Consider the following 19,891-nt stretch of genomic DNA (forward strand, 5'->3'; position numbering starts at 1 on the left):
GACCCAAGCCCTTTACCCTTGCAGAAAATTGTGTGGGGAGAGAGTGAGAGTACAGCCTGAACAAACCCCTTCTCCTTACTTGCAAAACTCCATTGGAAAAGGACTAGCATCAATGCACTTCCTGCAGAGGGCAGCGCCGAGTTGTTAAGCCTTGCCTGCTGAGGCAGGGACTTTTCTTGTTAAGGGGAGAGAAACTGTTCTTGTCAATGTGAATAACTGGGGAAACGCTCAATAGAACGCCATGGATATTGTTTCCCATTCATGATTCTCCCCCCCCCCCGCCCCAGATTATATTATCACTTTGAGACAAAATAAGGAATCTGCCTTGAAATGACACTTCTGCTGATTAAGAGCAGGTTACAGAAATCCTTTAGATCAGTAGTTCCCAGTTGGAGGTCCGTGGACCTCAGGGGTCTGCGTACAACATGGAGGGAGTCCATGGCACCATTCACATAGTGGAAAACTAACATAGAGATATCAACATTTTCAAACTCAAGGGGTCCATGGCTTGGTTTATGAAAAACTGTGGGTCTGCAGTACTTAGCTAATTGGGAACTACTGTTTTAGATCCTAGTAGTACAGTTAATTTCAAATTTAATAGTATCAAAATGTGTCTTTTTATTTTGAAGTATTTCTGACAAATGAATCATCTGCTTTATTATGGAAAATATAATTATGAAATGAAAAAGATGTGCTTAGCCATTTTTAACTTTCTTTTCCTGGCTTAGTTTTTCAGACATCTCTTAAAAGTAGATGAATCTCCAACACGCAATTCTAAATCAAACAAGTAGGTGTATTATACTTGCATGTTTTGAAAGCTTTTTTTTTGGGGGGGGGGGGGACGACGACGACAACAATAAGATTGTCAGATGTATTCGGCTTTTATTAAACTTTGTTTCAATACAGACTCGAGAAAACAGAGCATGTTATGTTAAATAATCATTGAAATGGGTTGTCGTACATTGACCACAATACCTTCCCTGTCTTTGACAAGCTCCAGTTAAGCACTACAGCTCAGTGGTAGAGCATCATGGGTTTGCATGCAAAGGGTTCCCTAGTTTGATTCCTGGCACTCCTGGTAGGCCTGGGAGAGATCCCTTTCTGAAACCATGGAGAGCTGCAGCCAGGCATCCCCAAACTCGGCCCTCCAGCTGTTTTGGGACTACAACTCCCATCACCCCTAGCTAACGGGACCATTGGTCAGGGATGATGGGAATTGTAGTCCCAAAACAGCTGGAGGGCCAAGTTTGGGGATGCCTGCTGCAGACAGCACCCAGCTAGATGGACCCAGTTGTCAGACTTAGGTTTTCTATGTTTCTGTGCAACCGGACACCCTTGGCACCAGACTACTTTATGGGGTGGGGAAAGGAAAGATGATCCCTGGACACTATTGATTGCCCACTGTTTGAATATGGCCACAAATGGCAAAAAATAAATGAAATTCAAGCTTTTAAAACGAATGCCACACAGTGCCTATGGGTGTGGGCAGGGTATCAATGACAAGTAAAAATAAATAAATGCAAATCAACAATTTAAGTAAAGCCCATCTTCCTGGGTTTAGGTACATGCTAGTATCCTGTCGTCTTTGAGCAAGGAGAGGATTCGTGTCCTGAGCATTGCAGGTGTCTGCTTGCTTCGGGAAAGATAAGAATTAATCAATAGATAAGTGCAACTTGATGGTGGCAAGCAGCACATCATTGCAGACCCTCCTACTTGCAGTTTGCATTGGTATTGTTAAAATGCTCGAACCCCTTTATTCTTGGAGGGGATCTCTATTTCTGCATGTGCACAGATACTGTCAACCCAGATTTATTGATACACATGGCTGGGATCCAGAGTCACAGGTGTTCATTATGGCAGGCAGAGTTCTGTGACTGTGAATGCACTGGTTTTCCAGTTGTTGTTGTTTTGTGCTGAGAGTAGGGAAGCCTTATCTGCATACATGGGACTGGATTGCATGCAAAATGACCCTTGCCTATTTAGCAATAATACAGTCTTATTATGCTTAGTGGTAAGTAACTTTTGCTATTCAGTCTCCTAATTAGCTGCGTAGCTCCGCATTTTGTTTGTAGATATTTCCTATCTAAAGAAGAATGGTGTGTGAAAAACAGTTGCCTTTCTGGAGTATGTGCATGTTGTGTCTGTGTAATTCTCAGTATTCTAATATCTCTCATAAAATTCTTTATGATCTCATGTAACTGTTGGGCTTGGTTTCTGAGTTTAAAATAATGCAAGTAGCTAGTTTTTAAAGTACGTAATGTGTTGTTTTATTGAATCAATATTAAGCCCAATTTTCTTTTTTAAAAAGAAAACACAGTTGGCCAAATGGCCAACTAATCATGTGTGTGTGTAAATTATATGTTATACTCAAGGTTAAGAGCTTACAAGAAGGTGGAGAGAGCTTGCCTTCTATCCTTCTAGCCATGTTAGGATTTTAAGTGTGGAAGGAGGGCTTGCAGTTGTGACAGCTCTCAAGTCAAGCCAAGGGGAGTGGTAAGACCACACCTTCTTCCAAGCGCCTCCAAAGCCCAGTGCCATGTCTGGGGAGTAACCAGTTCACTGGCAACCACAGATTTTATCTGGTTATAAAACAGTCAAAAACTGAAGACATCTGCTTGGTGCTTACATGCTGCCATTGGATTAGTGTCAATTGGATTGGAATGCAATGAAACGCAGCTAAAATAAGGAGCTAAAGAGAAGAACAAGGGGAAAAGAGAACAAGTATGGCTTTCATTAGTATGAAGATAATTCAGGAATGTCTTCCTTGCAGCCCTCAGATATTCTTGCTACTTTTAAATAATTGCTGACATTTGTATTCTGGGAAGGATATTCTTTCCTCTTAACTGCCCACCCCAAATCTATGCAAGTGATGCATTTCCTGGTATGCAGATAATAATAATAATAATAATAATAATAATAATAATAATAATATTTATATCCCGCCCTCCCCAGCCAAATCCGGGCTCAGGGCGGCTAACAACAATAAAACAGTACAACAGTACAACAGATGCAATTACCATGGAAGTGTCTCCTGTTTCTGTTGTCCTTTCTGGGTAGCTGTAAAAGGCACAAAAGTCCTGCCCCCCCCCCCGGTGTGTGTGTGTGTGTGTGTGTGTGTGTGTGTGTGTGTGTGAAATGGGCCATCCTACTGCAGCATTGTTTCAGGGCTCAAAGAAGGAGAAATCAGATTTCTACTGTGATCTCTGCAGACCACTTTACATCTTCGGTGCGCAGCTTCGCCAAATGCATTCAATTTAAGTTCAGCTCCTAGCAAGCATAACTGTGGTGTCACAAACTTTATGAAACAGCGCCAGTGCTTTTTTATCATACTGTATATGTAAGCGAATGCAGGATCAAGCTGTTGTGAAGAAAAGCAGATACGTCCAAATGCATTTGGAAATGACAGCCACTATAGCAGCTACTAACATTTTTAACTGCACTGTTAAAAATGTAGAATAGAAGTGTAATGGGATTCACCTTTTTCTTGGCTTGTGGAATACAGTACTATTAGTTGCCTAGCTGGAGAGGTAGCCTCTGTTTGGATTGTTTATAGTAAATTGAGCTGACATGCCATTGTTGCTTGTTTACACTGTGTCTTTTTTTTACTATATTATATTTCACTTGTACACATTTTTAAAAAATAAATAAATACATGGAAACTATTTCCAGGCTCAAGTGATAGTGCAAGTAACTGCACATTTCTGTCTTGTTTAGAAACATCAGCAAAAATGGCATTCGGTTGGGCTTTAAGGCATAGCTTTCCTTGGATATTTTCTGAACTCTAGAAATCTGCCACTAAGCATTCCTAAATCACTAGCCACCTGTTGTACCCATCCTAGTTTAATGATGCTGTTTTAATAACTGGGTCAAATAGTTGTGCATATTCCTTTTTCTTTAAATGCACTTCTTCCCCATTGAGGCTTTATATATGAACACAGATGCACACTGCAATCAGAATACTAAGAGTTAACAAGCAGATATCCGAAGACCCTGTTCTGTTTAGCAGTGCTTTTGTTAGCAGGAAACACAGTCCAGTTATTCCATAGCTATTACCAAATACTGCTCTCCCCTCCCCCCATTTTTTTATTTACCATTACCAGCTCTTTTTGAATAAGACCCACATTTTGTGTGGGGTTTTTTCCACCCCCCACTCAGATGCTTGGTGTGTTTCTAGAGTGGGAAATGAAGTTGGATTTGTTTGGTGTAAGGGCGTCAGTCCGGTGTGCATGCATGAAGCGGCCATATATGTGAAGCATGGCTTTTTTTGTGTGAGGAATGCAGATTTGTTGGCTAATGTCTGTCTTTTCATTTGAATTTGCTGCCTTCTGGATGCTCTGTTATAAGTTGCTCTAGCTCTGAGCAAGATTATAAACCATGCATCAAGCCACCTTCTTTAGGGCAAGCTGCTTTCGCCAGCCAGGAGGCTTCGTCTGCGTCTGTTTTCCCTCATTTTCAGTCAGTCCTAACCCTCCCATCTGGCTTTTTTCCATCTCTCCCTGCTGCTTTAAAGTAAGTTAGGGCCGTCTCATATCACACATGCTTGATTATTTATGTGCAAGTTTAGCAATAGCTTAAGCGTACGTTATTCAGCATCTCCCCCCCCCATACCACTCACTGTGATTTTTGCAGTATGAATAGCCAGTTTCCTTGATTATTGTTACTACATCAGCTTCTGTTTTGTATTTGCCAGAAAGGGTGCTATAGTAAGAAAACAATTAGTTCATTTCCCCCCACACTCAGCACTTGGAGCAGGCATGGCCAAACTTGGCCCTCCAGCTGTTTTGGGACTACAACTCCCATCATCCCTAGCTAACAGGACCAGTGGTCAGGGATGATGGGAATTGTAGTCCCAAAACAACTGGAGGGCCAAGTTTGGCCATGCCTGACTTGGAAGGATGCATTTCAGAAAGCTATGGGTTTTTGTAATCTGTGTATTTTGAGCTGTTTCTTTAACATTCCATCACACTTCTCTGGCCAGAAATAGAAGCCTTCTCCCAGACAGTATTGGGTGATGAAGAGGGAGCTGTGCAGACAGGAATAGGGTTGGGTTATCAAGAGGAGGCATCATCAAGGCCAAGGAGCAGGTTTAGCAGCCCATCCTAGTGCTGTCCCCAAAGGCTCCTCTCGCTTTCTCCAGTGTAAGAGACTGGTTGCCGAGCTTGGGCAGGAAGCAAAGCTGGCCTGCTGCACCTAACCCTGGATAGCCTGAGCCCTAGAGAAGTATTTTATGGGGCTAGAGGAGGGTGCAATACGTTTACACATTAACAATGTTACTGTGTCTAAATTCACATGCCCACACCCTGTCGAGGCCCTTGCAATATAAAAAGCATTCCTTCCATGTATCCAGCATTTCACAGCTGATGATGTTTTGCCGCTGTTGCATTCGGATGTCAAGAGAAACCATGGTTTGATGTGACAGGGACAAGCCTAGCCTACCTTCAGATTCACATCCTCCCACTCTTCCTCCAGTGTAACTTCATCATCATCATCATCAATTTATTATTTATACCCCGCCCATCTGGCCGGGTTTCCCCAGGCTCTCTTAGGGAGCTCTCAGCTTCATTTCTGATTAATTGCAGTTTCTCAGATCAGTCAAACCCAATGAAGCGTGATTAAGCTTAACTTAAAATCATGGGTTATCAGTCCGACATCTTTCACCAAACCACAGTTAAGATTAACCATAGTTTAGGATTTGGACAGCATTCTAAACTGTGGTTAGCTGAAACTGGCAGCGAAAGTTTCCTGTAATCCTCATGGCTGCTCTGGAGAAAGTGGGGGAGGGTGAGCATGCGATCCCAGAAGGGAGGAGTATGCTTGTTCTCATCTTGATAAACCATAGTTTATTGCCATTTCTAAATATAGTCATTGTGTGAAATTTACACTGTAAATTAGGGATGAGGAACCTGTGGCCCTCCAGATGTTGCTGGACTCTTAACTCCCATCAGTCCAGCCAGCATGGACCAGTGGTCAGGGATGATAGGAGAGGTAGTCGGGGGGGGGGGCAGGCTTTGGTATTATGGTGCCCTGAACCAGGCCAGAATTTGGCGTCTCCTCCCCAGCCCTCATGCTATGCTGGGCTTTTGGAATGAGGTGTGAGGACTCCTGCAGGGTCCTAGAGCCCCCCATCCCACCCCAAAGCAGGGCAAGTGCTAACAAGCCTTTAGAAAGGAGGAAAGAGGACCCTGTCAGAGCCCTTACACTTGCTTCCCATAACTGAACAAGTGCTTGCTGGGCTCCCTTTCAGCTTGGTGCCCATTGCGGGGGAACCAGTTGTGCTGCCCTAAAACCGCCTCTGGTGTAGTTATTTTGAGGGCCAAAGGTTCCCCACCTTGTTGTAAATGCTAAAGTGAAATAGATCATAGGCCCCAATCCAGAGGGCTTTGAATAGAGGACGGGGTATGCATGTGCCAGGAATGTGTCTCTCTTTTTACTCTACCAAGTGACTGGAAATATCAGAACTGGCAACATGGAACATCTGTTTGTATGGGTCTATTACTAGCAGAAGCCTGGTTCCTTTTCCCTTTGTCTCCCTTGCTGGATTGGGGCAAAGTAATGTCCCCATGAATTGTTCGTGCAGTAGAGTTGCTTCAATGTTCCCTTTGCAGTATTTCAGTTTTCTCTCCTTGGAATAGCTACGCAGTATGCATTTCCCTTTTTATTTCATATAGGAGCATGCAGAGAAAAGGAGAATCGTCCGGAATCAGAAGTATTAGTAGCAAAATTAAAGGAGTGTTCAAGAGTACCACAATGGAAGGCGCAGTTCTGCCCAACTATGGCCTGGCTGAAGGAGAGGATGACTTTGTGAGTTGGCTCTTCTTTGTCCTAGCAGCTTTGACTGCACACTCGTCCTCTGTCCTGTTCACCACATGTTTTATGGTTGCTCCCCGTTCCAACTTCAGTCCATTCTGTCTTGCTTCATTTTATGGTTACCGATTAGCAACACAAGTGCGGGAACACGATCACATGAGTTTCATCCTTGAAGAAGTTGATTGGCTCTCTTGAGAGCTTGTGCCACTTTGTATATACAGTGGTAAAGGTAAAGGTAAAGGGACTCCTGACCATTAGGTCCAGTCGTCACCGACTCTGGGGTTGCGGCACTCATCTCGCTTTATTGGCCAAGGGAGCCAGCGTACAGCTTCCGGGTCATGTGGCCAGCATGACTAAGCTGCTTCTGACAAACCAGAGCAGCGCACGGAAACACCGTTTACCTTTCCACCGCAGCGGTACCTATTTATCTACTTGCACTTTGACGTGCTTTCAAACTGCTAGGTTGGCAGGAGGAGGGACTGAGCAACGGGAGCTCACCCCGTCGCAGGGCTTCGAACCGCCGACCTTCTGATCGGCAAGTCCTAGGCTCTGTGGTTTAACTCACAGCGCCACCCGCGTCCCTTATATACAGTGGTACCTTGGGTTAAGTACTTAATTCGTTCCGGAGGTCAGTTCATAACCTGAAACTGTTCTTAACCTGAAGCACCACTTTAGCTAATGGGGCCTCCTGCTGCCGCCACACCGCTGGAGCACGATTTTTGTTCTCATCCTGAAGCAAAGTTCTTAACCTGAAGCACTATTTCTGGGTTTGCGGAGTCTGTAACCTGAAGTGTATGTAACCTGAAGCGTATGTAACCTGAGGTACCACTGTATTGTGTTCAAGGCAGATTGTTTCAGACATAGCTAAATAAGGAACTGTTGTGGCAGTGCTGCAACACCCAGCGTCCCTCATTTTTCGTCACACTGGTCAGAGCCGATAGTAAATGGAGCGACAGGTTACCCACCCCTTCTTGAAACTTTAGATACGGTCTTGGTTTTTATCGGTGCTTTTTTCTGGGAGTATGCAGGGGTACGCATACCCCTAAACATTTGCTGAATCTTTGTACTTTTGTCCATTTACTGTATTTATTTTCCCCAATTTGAACTATAAAATGGTCATTTTCTTGAGTCAAAATGAGAGTACCCCTAAGCATTTTTTTTTTTTAGAAAAAAGCACTGGGTTTTTGTTGTTTCTTTCATACAGTACAATTTAATACTTTGTTTTGTCAGTTTTGAATTGTAAGCTTTCCTGAGCTCTGTGATTATAGTCAAAAGGCAAGATACATTTGTTCACATAAGGAAACACATTTTAAGTTACCTTGAATAAAATAGGCTCAAGATAGTCTCTTGATGCATTAATCTTCCACTGTAGATTGAAGAAGGCATCGTGGTAATGGAAGATGATTCTCCCGTGGAGGCACTTAGCACGCCTAATACCCCTCGCAATCTTGCAGCTTGGAAAATTACCATCCCGTATGTGGACTTCTTTGAAGACCCCCCTCTTCAAAGGAAAGAGAGAATCCCCGTATTTTGCATTGATGTGGAAAGGAATGACAGAATGGCAGGTACTGGTACCTTTACAAGTGTGTGCCTCTTTACCCTACCTGCCTTAATACTCTTGATTTGCCAGCTCTGGTGCACACTCATTTTATCTTAGTTGTTTTCACGATCCTGTGAAGTCTTGAAAAATATTAAGAACCAGCAAATCCAAATGCATTGTCTAAAACCCTGGTAAACTCTTATTGAACATTGCACCTGTTAGGATGACTGGGGTATTTCCTTTTGTATTTATAGTTTGACTGCAGCAGGATATTATTGCTGCTGCTGCTGCTGCTGCTGCTGCTGCTAATAATAATAATAATAATAATAATAATAATACCACCTTCTGAGGACTTTTCCCATATTGTCTTACACTTGTACATTTGCCTGTAGAACTTTTTTTTTAACCCTTCTTGGATGAACAAGAGGGAAAAGTAAAAAAATTAATCTGTGTATTTTCAGTTGGTCACAAACCTGAACACTGGTCGGTCTACAGAAAATACCTTGAATTTTATGTTCTTGAGTCAAAGCTAACAGAATTCCATGGTATGTTCATTTCCTACCCTCCTCTGGAGGTTAAAATAGCATTTTACTTCGATAAAATTTACACTATCATTTTAGTGCAAGTGAAAATAAATCTTCACTTTAACTATATTGTACCTATTGTGCTATGATCAGGTACATTCCCTGATGCACAGCTTCCTTCAAAGAGGATCATTGGACCAAAGAACTATGAATTCTTGATGTCAAAGAGAGAGGAGTTTCAGGAATATCTGCAGGTATGAAGAAGCTTCACTTGAGATGTACTTATTTCTGTGGATAGCTTGGGTTGCTGCTCATCAATTTCCCATTCTCTCAGTGTGTACATTTGCCATCTGATAGCCACACAACACATTTTGAATGACCATGATCTCAAATGGCATTTTAATTCAAATTGTATCTTATGATTTTTACCTTGCAACATTTAACAGTTAATTTCCATTCCTAGAGAGAAGCTAATTTGAGTGTAATTGCTTGTTTTTCTTTTTGTTTCCCTCAAAGAAACTTTCACAACATCCAGAACTAAGCAACAGCCAGCTTTTGGCTGACTTCTTATCCCCTAATGGTGGAGAGACTCAGTTTCTTGATAAAATGTTGCCTGATGTCAATCTAGGTATGTAAACAACAACAACAACCCTATAAAGGTAAAGGTAAAGGTACCCCTGCCTGTACGGGCCAGTCGTGTCCGACTCTGGGGTTGTGTGTTCATCTCGCTCTAGAGGCCGTGAGCCGGCACCGTCCGAAGACACTTCTGGGTCACGTGGCCAGCGTGACGAAGCTGCTCTGGCGAGCCAGCACCAGCGCAGCACATGGAAACGCCGTTTACCTTCCCGCTATAAAGCGGTACCTATTTATCTACTTGCACTTAAGAGTGCTTTTGAACTGCTAGGTGGGCAGGAGCTGGGACCGAACGACGAGAGCTCACCCCGCTGCGGGGATTCGAACCGCCGACCATACGATTGGCAAGTCCTAGGCACTGAGGTTTTACCCACAGCGCCACCCTATAGCTGAGGGCAAAATTGCAAATGTTGGATTCTAACCAATTAAAACATTCCTTCACCTCCTGCCACACACCCACAACTGCTTTCTGCCACACGTCTAAACCAGCTATGATTCATATGATTGGAGAGTAAAAAATTAGAAGTTCCCATGTGCATATAGAAATCTTTCTCTTTGGTAAAGGGTAAAGGGACCGCTGACCATTAGGTTCAGTTGTGGCCGACTCTGGGGTTGCAGTGCTCATCTCACTTTATTGGCCGAGGGAGCTGGCATACAGCTTCCAGGTCATGTGGCCAGCATGACTAAGCCGCTTCTGTCGAAGCAGAGCAGTGCATGGAAATGCCGTTTACCTTCCCGCCAGAGGAATTTATCTACTTGCACTTGACGTGCTTTCGAACTGTTACATTGGCAGGAGCAGGGACCGAGCAATGGGAGCTCACCCCATCGCTGGGATTCGAACCGCCGACCTTCTGATCGGCAAGCCCTATGCTCTGTGGTTTAACCCACAGCTCCACCCACGTCCCTTTCTCTTTGGTAGCTAACACTAAATAGTATACAGTTGTACCTTGGATCCTGAACGCCTTGGTACTCGGACATTTTGGCTCCCGAATGCCGCAAACCTGGAAGTGAGTGTTCCGGTTTGTGAACATTCTTTGGAACCGGAATGTCCAACAGGGCTGCTGGTTGGCTGCAGGAATCTCCAATCAGAAGCCGTACTTTGGATTCTGAACGTTTTGGAAGTTAAATAGACTTCCGGAACAGATTCTGTTCGACTTCCAAGGTACGACTGTGGTTTAAAACTTAGTTACGTTATCCTGATGATCCAGGAGTGGTCCCACTGGCAGAAGGTGGGTGGTTTTTTGCCAGCTCTCCCAGAAAAGCATGATCTGGAGCAGCATGGGAGGCAATGCGGAGGCTGAAAGAGGAAGGAGGTATTGGAACGAATTGCCGATTTTAACAGCATGAGCCTCTGCTCTGTCAAAGTCCCTTCCCCAGCTACTCTGGGCAGCTTCCAACAAAATATTAAAATACATTGGTACCTAGGGTTAAGAACTTAATTCGTTCCGGATCTTAACCTGAAACTGTTCTTAACCTGAAGCACCACTTTAGCTAATGGGGCCTCCTGCTGCTGCAGCACCACCAGAGCACGATTTCTATTCTCATCCTGAAGCAAAGTTCTTAACCCGAGGTAGTATTTCTGGGTTAGCAGAGTCTGTAACCTGAAGTGTATGTAACCTGAAGCATGTGTAACCCGAGGTACCACTGTACAGTAATGCATCAAACATTAAAAGCTTCCCTAAACAGGGCTGCTTTCAGATGTCTTCTAAAAGTCTGGTAGTTGTTGTTCTCTTTGACATCTGGTGGGAGGGCGTTCCACAGGGCAGGCGCCACTACTGAGAAGGCCCTCTGCCTGGTTCTCTGTAACTTGGCTTCTCGCAGTGAGGAAACCACCAGAAGGCACTTGGCGCTGGACCTCAGTGTCCGGGCAGAATGATGGAGGTGGAGACGCTCCTTCAGACTAAGTATATATTTTATCTGTTTCATTCCATGCATGAAATACTTAAGTATACACAACAGCAACGATGGCTTTGAATGATAGGAGGTGCAGTCAAGATTAAAAAGTGAATTGAGCTTTTAAAAAGATCAGGTGACAAATTTTGCAGATTGCATCCAGCCAGCTGAATTCTACTTTGAGTAGACATTGAAATTAATATACTCATTAATTGCAGGGTATCTACTTTACGTATGATGTAGCTGGATATAACCCAATTCTATAAAATAAGTGGAGGAACATAGTTAATGCTGTGTTATTGCTAATGCAAATCATTGCTTATTTTTCCCTACTGTTTTTCATTTGCAGGTAAAATTATAAAATCTGTCCCAGGGAAGCTAATGAAAGAGGTGGGTATAACTTACTTAATTGTGTTTGTAGTTACTATGTCCCCTCCCGCCCAAAAACTAGTAGTAGATTTGTCCCAGAGAGCTTTTCTTTTGAAAATGTTGCATTACAGCTATTGTTTGGTTAATTTCAGAAAGGCCAGCACTTGGAGCCATTCATTATAAATTTTATTAACTCCTGTGAATCTCCGAAGCCTAAGCCAAGTAAACCCGAGCTTACTATTCTCAGTCCTACTTCTGAAAACAACAAAAAGGTATGTGGTATGTCTGCTGGGGTGAGAAACAAAATCAGATATTGTAAACACAACCTTTTATCAATACCTATTTATACCATAACTTTTGTCTGATTGAATAAGCTGTAAAGTCTGTAGACTGGGAGCCAAAGAGCTATACTTAGGCGCACTCCAAATCTAGTAAGAGTTTGACCCCCCCCCCTTAAACAGCAGATCCCCCTCATTCCATCTCACAAACTGCCTTTGAAACTTTCCCTCCTTTTCAAAAGACATGCCCTCGTACGTAGCAGGGCAGTTGCTTCATTTTGAAAGGGAGAAGTCTGTACACCATTTCCATGTACAGGAACAGGCTACATGGTTCATTCAATCCTGTCTTTTCCTCCCTCCCTCTCCATTCAGATTCCTTCAAAGTCAGAATGTCACAGGTGTGAAGACTTCATTTTGGCATAGCTGAAGTGCAAGACTAGGGTTAATGGTTGACATGGCTAAAAACTGAGTAAAGCTGATGTTTCAAACTCTCAGATAATTTCATTCAAAATAATAGGTAATATTGGGTAATATTGGGTAGCATTTCAGAACTTCTGACCGCTTCAGCTATTCTGTTGTTGCCAGAGAAAAGTGATGCGGCTTCCATTAAGCCTGCAAATTACTGAAGAACGGGGTGTTTTTTGTGTGATGTTGCTGTTTGAAAACTTGATACTCTCCTGTTTCAGCTTTTTAATGACCTGTATAAGAACAACGCAAACCGCTCAGAGAACTTAGAGAGAAGACAAATTCAGAACTACTTTATGGAAATGATGACCGTTGAAGGAGTCTATGACTACTTAATGTACATTGGTGAGAAATCATGTCTTGGTTTTTCTTTTTCAGCAGAGGGCCTGTTAATACAAGAGGCTTATCTACAACATATTATGTGTGTTGGGAGTTTGTGCCAGGATCTGATAAATCTCATTTCAAAGATATGGGTGTGGAAAGTTTTGTTATTGGCACAATTCCCATGCTGACTCGATGTTGTTTTTTCTCTCTCTCTCCTTCTGCAATGTGGGACTTTGATCACAACTATGCTGATGGAATTATAGCAGAAACAAAGAGAGAACACTTTTTGCCACCCACAGAATTTTTGTTTCCAAAAATCACCACAATGTATATAAAGCCCTGGGATCTCTGAAGTTTGGGGAGAAATAAGATTGATGAGCATGTTCAGTAACAGTGGACAGCTTTTTCAGCCCTGCTGAGTAGGAGGCGGTGGCTGAAAGAAGAATGGGATTTAACTTACCATGTGTAGATGTTTCATCACAAATAGGAACCACTCACTAAAGATGAAACTCAGAGACCAGGCATACCACCAGAATCCCCCTTCCCACAAAGAGTATCTGTCAGCAGCCAGGAAAGCTCCAGCAACTGCAGGTTTTTGTATTCCCATGTTGTCTTCTGCACTCTCCCTTTACTTTCCTTATTAAATCAAGAGGGGGGTAAATGACAAGTATTTTGAGAAAGTGCTGTGCACACCAGTCATCATAGAAGGTGTGGCATAACACAATATGGCTGCCAGGGTGGGGTGGGGCACGGCATAACACAAATTACAGCAGAGTTGTCGCTGCTCCACTGGACAACCTGAGGTTTACCGTGGTTATCTGGGTTGTGAAGATCACACAATATTAATATCACACACACATACATGCTATTGCTGTGAACATTTCTCATGATAAATAAGAAAAAGGTTTTGCCTCGTATTACAGGTTCTAAAATTTTTAGAAACCTGACTGAAAAAAATAAAAGCTTGGAATCTGAGGGTTCATCCTGGGAGCTCCAAAAAGGCTTTCATGGGCACTCTGGTACCCATGGGTTCAGGGTTGGTGACCCTTGGTCCACAGCATGCCTGCAGTAGGTGAAGGCAGTCACCTTGCTCCCATTTTAGTCTCCGCTTCTAGATCTCAGAGTGTTCTGACTAGTAGTGTGGAAGTTAATGCTTAGCTACCATGGCTAACAGCAATACGTGTGTCTTGTTGTCATTTTACAAATATCTGCAAAATGAGCTTTATAAATGTAGTTTGTTTACAGTATATACGTAACCATTTCCCCCCAACCATTGTTTAGAACATGGAGGCTTAATTAGAGCCTCTGTAGCTGCTTTGAAAGGTAAATGTGTTCCACAATTAAAAAAGCATGCCCATACACTAAATATATGTAATGATAATGACTTTGCAGGTCGGGTTGTTTTCCATATTCCTGATTGGCTTCACCATATCTTGATGGGAGGGCGAATTCTCTTCAAGCGCACCTTAGAGGAGTACACAGACTACTACCTGCAGCACAAGCTAGAGCAACTCTTTCAGGAGCATCGCCTGGTGTCACTTATAACACTTCTGAGAGGTTAGTGGAAAGTTGTGCACACAAATGAGAGCTATTCCCTTGATAAAAAGACTTGCTCTGTTTTGTACTTGCAACTTATTTTGGTACTTGCACAGTTGCCTTTTTTGTTGTTGTGTGTCTTTGCATAAAGTAAAAACTAGCGCATACTTCAGCAAGAGCTGTTAACTAAAGGGCTTTTTTAAAGGTTAGTATCTTTTGCATTTAACTTAACTGAAGTTCACCAAGTAAGATAATTAAAGCAACAGTCAACCTGTGCTGATAGCGCCACAGCAAAAAATGGGTTTCTTTTGTTTCAGATGCTGTATTTTGTGAGAATTCTGAACCTCGATCTCCTCAGGATAAGCACAAGAGGGCAAAACAGACCTTTGAAGAAATGATGAAATACATTCCAGGTTCAGTATTTTTGCAGCATGATCTGTCAAGAGAGGCATGCTAAATGACCAGGCTGAATGGCACATGTTAATACAAATATCCAGGGGTGCCCATTTTTTAAGGCATCTTGAAAGACTTGGGAGATGGTTTGAGATGCATTACATTTCTAAAACCTATGTGGACCATAGAAATTCTCATGTGACAAATCTGGTGTGGGTTGTGTGTGTGTGTGTTTTTTTTACTGTTTTATACTTTCTTCGTATAAACTCTTTAGCAATATTGGCAGTGGCATAAGCATTGCTGGATTCTTGCAATTTATCGGCTGGAGCATCCTCTGGTCCTGCATTTCAGATACAGTGTCATGTCTTTGATAATTCATAGTTTAATGCTTCGAAAAGAGCACTGTAGGAGGATGGGATTCCCAGAATGCAAAGGGCATATTTGCTGAAGGTGTGCTTGCTGCTTTCCAGTAAAAGATGTCCCTATGCAGTCTCATTAGACAATCAGGAGGATTCCTTCATATCTGCTGCTAAGTGTATCGTTTCCTATGGTGCTTTCCCCAGCCCCCAAGTGCTCCTTTCTTGCTTGAGGCTCCTCTGTCTGGGCCTTTCTTGTGCTCAAGGTGTGATGCAACCATCTTCCCACTTATGTAGAATTCTAAGAGAACATCCATTCTTCATACTATGCTGAGAAGGTGTGTGCCACATTCCTGGGACACTTTCCCAGTAGCATGGGTGCCCACAACTCCACAGTGTCACGGGCACACAGAAACATATTTGCTGCTAGCTGTTTGCCTTTTTATCTACTGTTTGCCCCCGCCTTGTAGTTTGAATCTAATGCTGCCGCTTGCCAAGGGTGCAAGGGACCCTAGATATGCCTCTGAGTGCAAGGGATTTTCTCTCTTAACTGTGCATGATATAAAGAACTTGTATTTGAACAAATTGTGATGACTACAACAAGCTGACTTGTAAAGGACTTAACTCTTCTGTTTTATGGAACGCTCCACCTAAATTTAGTCAGACTTCTCTGACTTGACCTAAGTCATATTGCATTGTGCGTCCAGCAGAGGATTATCATTGCATTTAACATAACTTAAGACTGGATAGGCACAGGTGGTTAATCATTACATTGGAGCAGAACATGATAATGCCTCTGTGCCCCCAAATGGGACACTTGTTGGTTCATGAACTTCGAGGCATGAAGTCACTCCCTTGTCAAACAATAGATGCTGTAGGAAATGTGCTGCTTGCCCCAACACAAACAATATGTCGGGGTGCTGATCTTGCCCAAGTGTTTCAGGGAAACTGGGTGTCACCAGCTGATCTCTTTTGCAGAATAATCATTGTTGATAACTTAAAGCTCCGGGGATGATCTGGGCATTGACTTTCTACTCCTCCTTGTTTGAGTTGCCATAACTGGTTTTGTTTTGGCATTTTGTCCAGATTTGATAGGCAAGTGCATTGGAGAGGAGGCCAAATACGAAGGCATAAGACTTCTGTTTGATGGACTGCAGCAGCCAGTGCTCAACAAACAAGTAGGTGCTCTCACAGCCATTATTTATAACGTTTTGAAATGACCTCCTTTTCTCTTCTGCCAGAGAGAAACCAGGGCCAAGGGCCGGTAGAGTCCAGTTCTTCTTCTTACAGTGGTCAACTATGGAAAGCTTGCAAGCCAAACATGAGTGCAGAAGCATTCTCCCCACTTGTGTTCCCCAGCAATTGGTATTCAGAGGTATGCTGCCTTGGGCAGTGGCAGTGGAACATAGCCATCATGGCTAGTGATAGCCTTATCCATTAATTTCTCTAATCCAAGTTGGGGGCCACTATTACCTGCTGTGAGAGCAACCTCCAATGTTTTAACCTGGTGCTGCATGAAGAAGCCCTTTCTTTTGTCTGTCCTGAATCGTCCGACATTCAGCTTCATTGGATTCCTCCATGTCCTAGTATTACAGTGGAGTGAAAAAGGCTTTTCTGTATTCACACCATGCACAGTTTAAACACCTCTATCATGTTCCCACCCCCTTACCTTTTTTTCTAAACTGCCCTGCTGCTGCACAGCTTTAGATCCATTTCAGTCCGGTTTCTGTCCTGGTTTCGGGACCAAGACAGCTCTGGTCGCCCTAACAGATGATCTCTGTAGACAACTGGATCGAGGCTGGTCAGGACTGCTGATTCTTTTAGATTTGTCAGCAGATTTCGACGTGGTTGATCACGATCTTCTGGACCACCGCCTTGCCACCGTGGGGATTCAGGGCACAGTCTGACAATGGCTGCGCTCGTTTCTCTCTGGTCGGGGACAGAGGGTGTCGTCAGGGAGGGAGATATCATCGCGCCACTCCTTGGTGTGTGGAGTGCCACAGGGCGCAATCCTTTCCCTGATGCTTTTCAACATCATTATGCGCCCCCTCGCCCAGATTGTCCAGAGCTTTGGGCTGGGTTGTCACCAATATGCTGATGACACTCAGCTCTGTCTGCTGATGGATGGCCACCCTGACTCGGCCCCAAACACACTGACCAGATGCTTGAAAGCTGTGGCTGGATGGCTTCATGGGAGCCGACTGAAATTAAATCCTTCAAAGATAGAGGTCCTCTGGCTGGGTCTGGATGGCATGGGGTTGGGGGACCAATTCCCTTCTCTTGCGGGGGCTCAATTAATGCCAGTGCCTTCCATTAAGAGTTTGGGTGTAATCCTTGATGCCTCCCTTTCCATGGAGGCGCAGGTTGCAGCAACAGCCAAGGCGACATTTTTCCATCTTTGCCGTTTCAAGCAGTTGGTCCCTTACCTTTCCCGCCCCGACCTGGCCACAGTGATCCATTCGATGGTCACCTCCAAGCTTGACTACTGTAACTCGCTCTACGCGGAGCTGCCCTTGAAACTGTCCCAGAAACTCCAGCGGGTGCAGAATGCTGCAGCGAGGCTCCTCACAGGGTCCTTGCCACAGGAGCATATTCACCCAGTGCTCTACCAGCTGCAGTGGCTCCCGGTGGAGTATAGGGTCAGGTTTAAGGTGCTGGTTTTGACCTTTAAAGCCCTATACGGCCTAGGACCCTCGTACTTACGGGGCCGCCTCTCCTGGTATGTCCTGCAGAGGACCCCAAGGTCCATGAATAATAATAGCTTAAAGGTCCTGGGCCCTAAGGAAGCCAGACTATCAGACTATCCACCAGGGCCAGGCCTTTTTCAGTGACTGCTCCGACCTGGTGGAGTGCTCTGTCCCACGAGACTAGGGCCCTGCAGGACTTGATCTCCTTCCGCTGGGCCTGTAAGACAACTATTCCACCTGGTCTTCAATTTGAATTAACCTGATCCTCTATTCCCTTTTCCCTTTCCTCTTCTATGAAGAAACCCTTTCTGGTTAAATTATTCTCTGGTCTCCTTGCTAGCCCTAATAGGACCAACTTGGCCAGTTAGCCCTGGTGATTATTCAATGTCTACTGACTGGGGTTTTTTCCTTCCAAAAATGACCCCTGAATTTTATTGATGCTTCATTTTATGCTGTATTCTATGCTGTTTTAAAGTCGCATTTTAATCAGTGTTTTATACTTGCTGTTAGCTGACCTGAGCCCGGTTTTTAAACAGGGAAGGGTGGGGTATAAATAAAAATATTTATTTATTTATTTAGGAGAGAAATGCCAAATCTGTGATATTGGTGCCAAAATAAATTCAAATAGATAGCGGTAAGGTAGCTCATGGGATGTCAGTAGGTAGCTCATAGGAGCATAGGCAGGAAGGGTGGGGGTTATACAGAGTTTGGCAAGATCACTTGGGATTTGTGATGCCAGTGCCACTCCAGCTGTGGCATGACAAAATTCTTCGCTGTGACACTTCGGTGCAAGGTTAATAAAATTTGCCACTTGAGATTTGGCAGAATGATGGCACTAGATTACTGCCAGCTTATCTTGTCATGGCCAGGTATTCAAAGTGGTGTGTGTCAACAAAAATAGAACCTTTCAAACTACCGTAGTTTGTTTTAAAATGGTTTCATCTCCTAGTATATAAGCCCTTAAAGGTTCATTTGCATCTGGGTGGGGTTGTACTTTTCTGTCAAGTGTACCATGGGAGTCCTTTTAGGTTATTGTTCGGGATTTGTTACCATGTAGGTGGCGATTCTTCTAAGCGGGGGCTTACTAATCACCTACAGTCACTGTAGTCTGTATTGCTAATTCCAGGATGTAATTTATCTCTCTGTTTTATTTTAGTTAACGTATGTTCTACTGGATATTGGGATTCAGGAACTATTTCCAGAATTGAATGAGGTATGTTGTGACACAAAGTCATATCTATCTGTTTTAGTTGCCCTTCATGAAGGCATTGTGCTCATAATTTTAGTTGCTCTTTATGGTTCTCAGCTCTGCTATGCAGTCTGCACCATATGAATTTTAATAGTGATATGTATGCCATTCCTTTTCTAAAAAAAACAAAAAACCTAAGTTTTTTCAACTAAGTTATGGCACTGTTTCCAGCCAACCCCTGTTCTCATCCATAAGCCCCAGCTGATATTAATAGAAATTGTGCAAGGGGCTTGGAGCTACTTCCACTCACTGCAGTGCCATTTTCACAGAATATGCTGGTACATTGTGCCCCTTTACTCATCAGTGCGTAACTGAAGATTATGTTTGTTGCTACATCAGCCAGTTTGAAGCTATCGTTTCAGAACTTTGCACAGGGGACTTTAGATTTCACCATCCTGAATGGTTTTTGTGACGAACTGTGCTTATCTCAGTATTCGCCTGTAATACTAGAGCACTTACACATTACACAACTTCTTAATGCATTGCTTTGAGCTTCTACTGTAATTGTATTGCCATTCCATAGCTGGATAAATTTAAATCACAGGTATTTTCTCTTTCTCTCTTCCCCAATACTGCTGTTGACAGGTTTAAAAGTATGCTTCCTCCGGATCATAGTGGATGAAAACAACAAAATACTGGATTAACTCCATTTTATAGATAGTTGCTATGTGCTAATTTATTGAATAGGTCATGTGTTTAGTCTTGTACATTTCCTTGTAAATAGAATGAACTTTGACTTCAAAAAAAATATATTCGCTGAAGAAAGATTAAAGTTTATTACTGGCTGAATTTCAGTAATACCTCACTGTCTTTCTTCCTAATAAATAGTACTGGCAA

The 19,891-nt window shown here is 43.3% G+C and overlaps 1 protein-coding gene and 1 long non-coding RNA gene across 2 annotated transcripts in view; one reads left to right on the forward strand and one right to left on the reverse strand.

Annotated features, from left to right (window-relative positions):
* Positions 1-19,848, forward strand: part of SNX14 (sorting nexin 14) — a 35,941-nt gene extending 16,093 nt beyond the window's left edge. Inside the window, exons 15-28 of the mRNA XM_079970423.1 lie at positions 729-787; positions 6,669-6,801; positions 8,180-8,372; positions 8,809-8,892; positions 9,025-9,125; positions 9,388-9,499; positions 11,747-11,787; positions 11,919-12,038; positions 12,731-12,854; positions 14,226-14,390; positions 14,687-14,782; positions 16,205-16,296; positions 18,962-19,018; positions 19,640-19,848. Of these exons, the coding sequence (XP_079826549.1) occupies positions 729-787; positions 6,669-6,801; positions 8,180-8,372; positions 8,809-8,892; positions 9,025-9,125; positions 9,388-9,499; positions 11,747-11,787; positions 11,919-12,038; positions 12,731-12,854; positions 14,226-14,390; positions 14,687-14,782; positions 16,205-16,296; positions 18,962-19,018; positions 19,640-19,645 (1,383 nt within the window). The 3' untranslated portion in view covers positions 19,646-19,848. The remainder of the gene's footprint in view (positions 1-728; positions 788-6,668; positions 6,802-8,179; positions 8,373-8,808; positions 8,893-9,024; positions 9,126-9,387; positions 9,500-11,746; positions 11,788-11,918; positions 12,039-12,730; positions 12,855-14,225; positions 14,391-14,686; positions 14,783-16,204; positions 16,297-18,961; positions 19,019-19,639) is intronic.
* Positions 13,241-14,008, reverse strand: LOC307212967. Its single transcript, XR_013837302.1, has 2 exons — positions 13,890-14,008; positions 13,241-13,847 (listed from the first exon to the last, which is right to left on the reverse strand). It is a non-coding gene; the product is annotated as an uncharacterized lncRNA (long non-coding RNA).
* Positions 19,849-19,891: the final 43 nt, after the last annotated feature.

Source organism: Podarcis cretensis (assembly GCF_951804945.1).
Source record: "Podarcis cretensis genome assembly, chromosome: 3".
Taxonomy (NCBI): domain Eukaryota; kingdom Metazoa; phylum Chordata; class Lepidosauria; order Squamata; family Lacertidae; genus Podarcis; species Podarcis cretensis.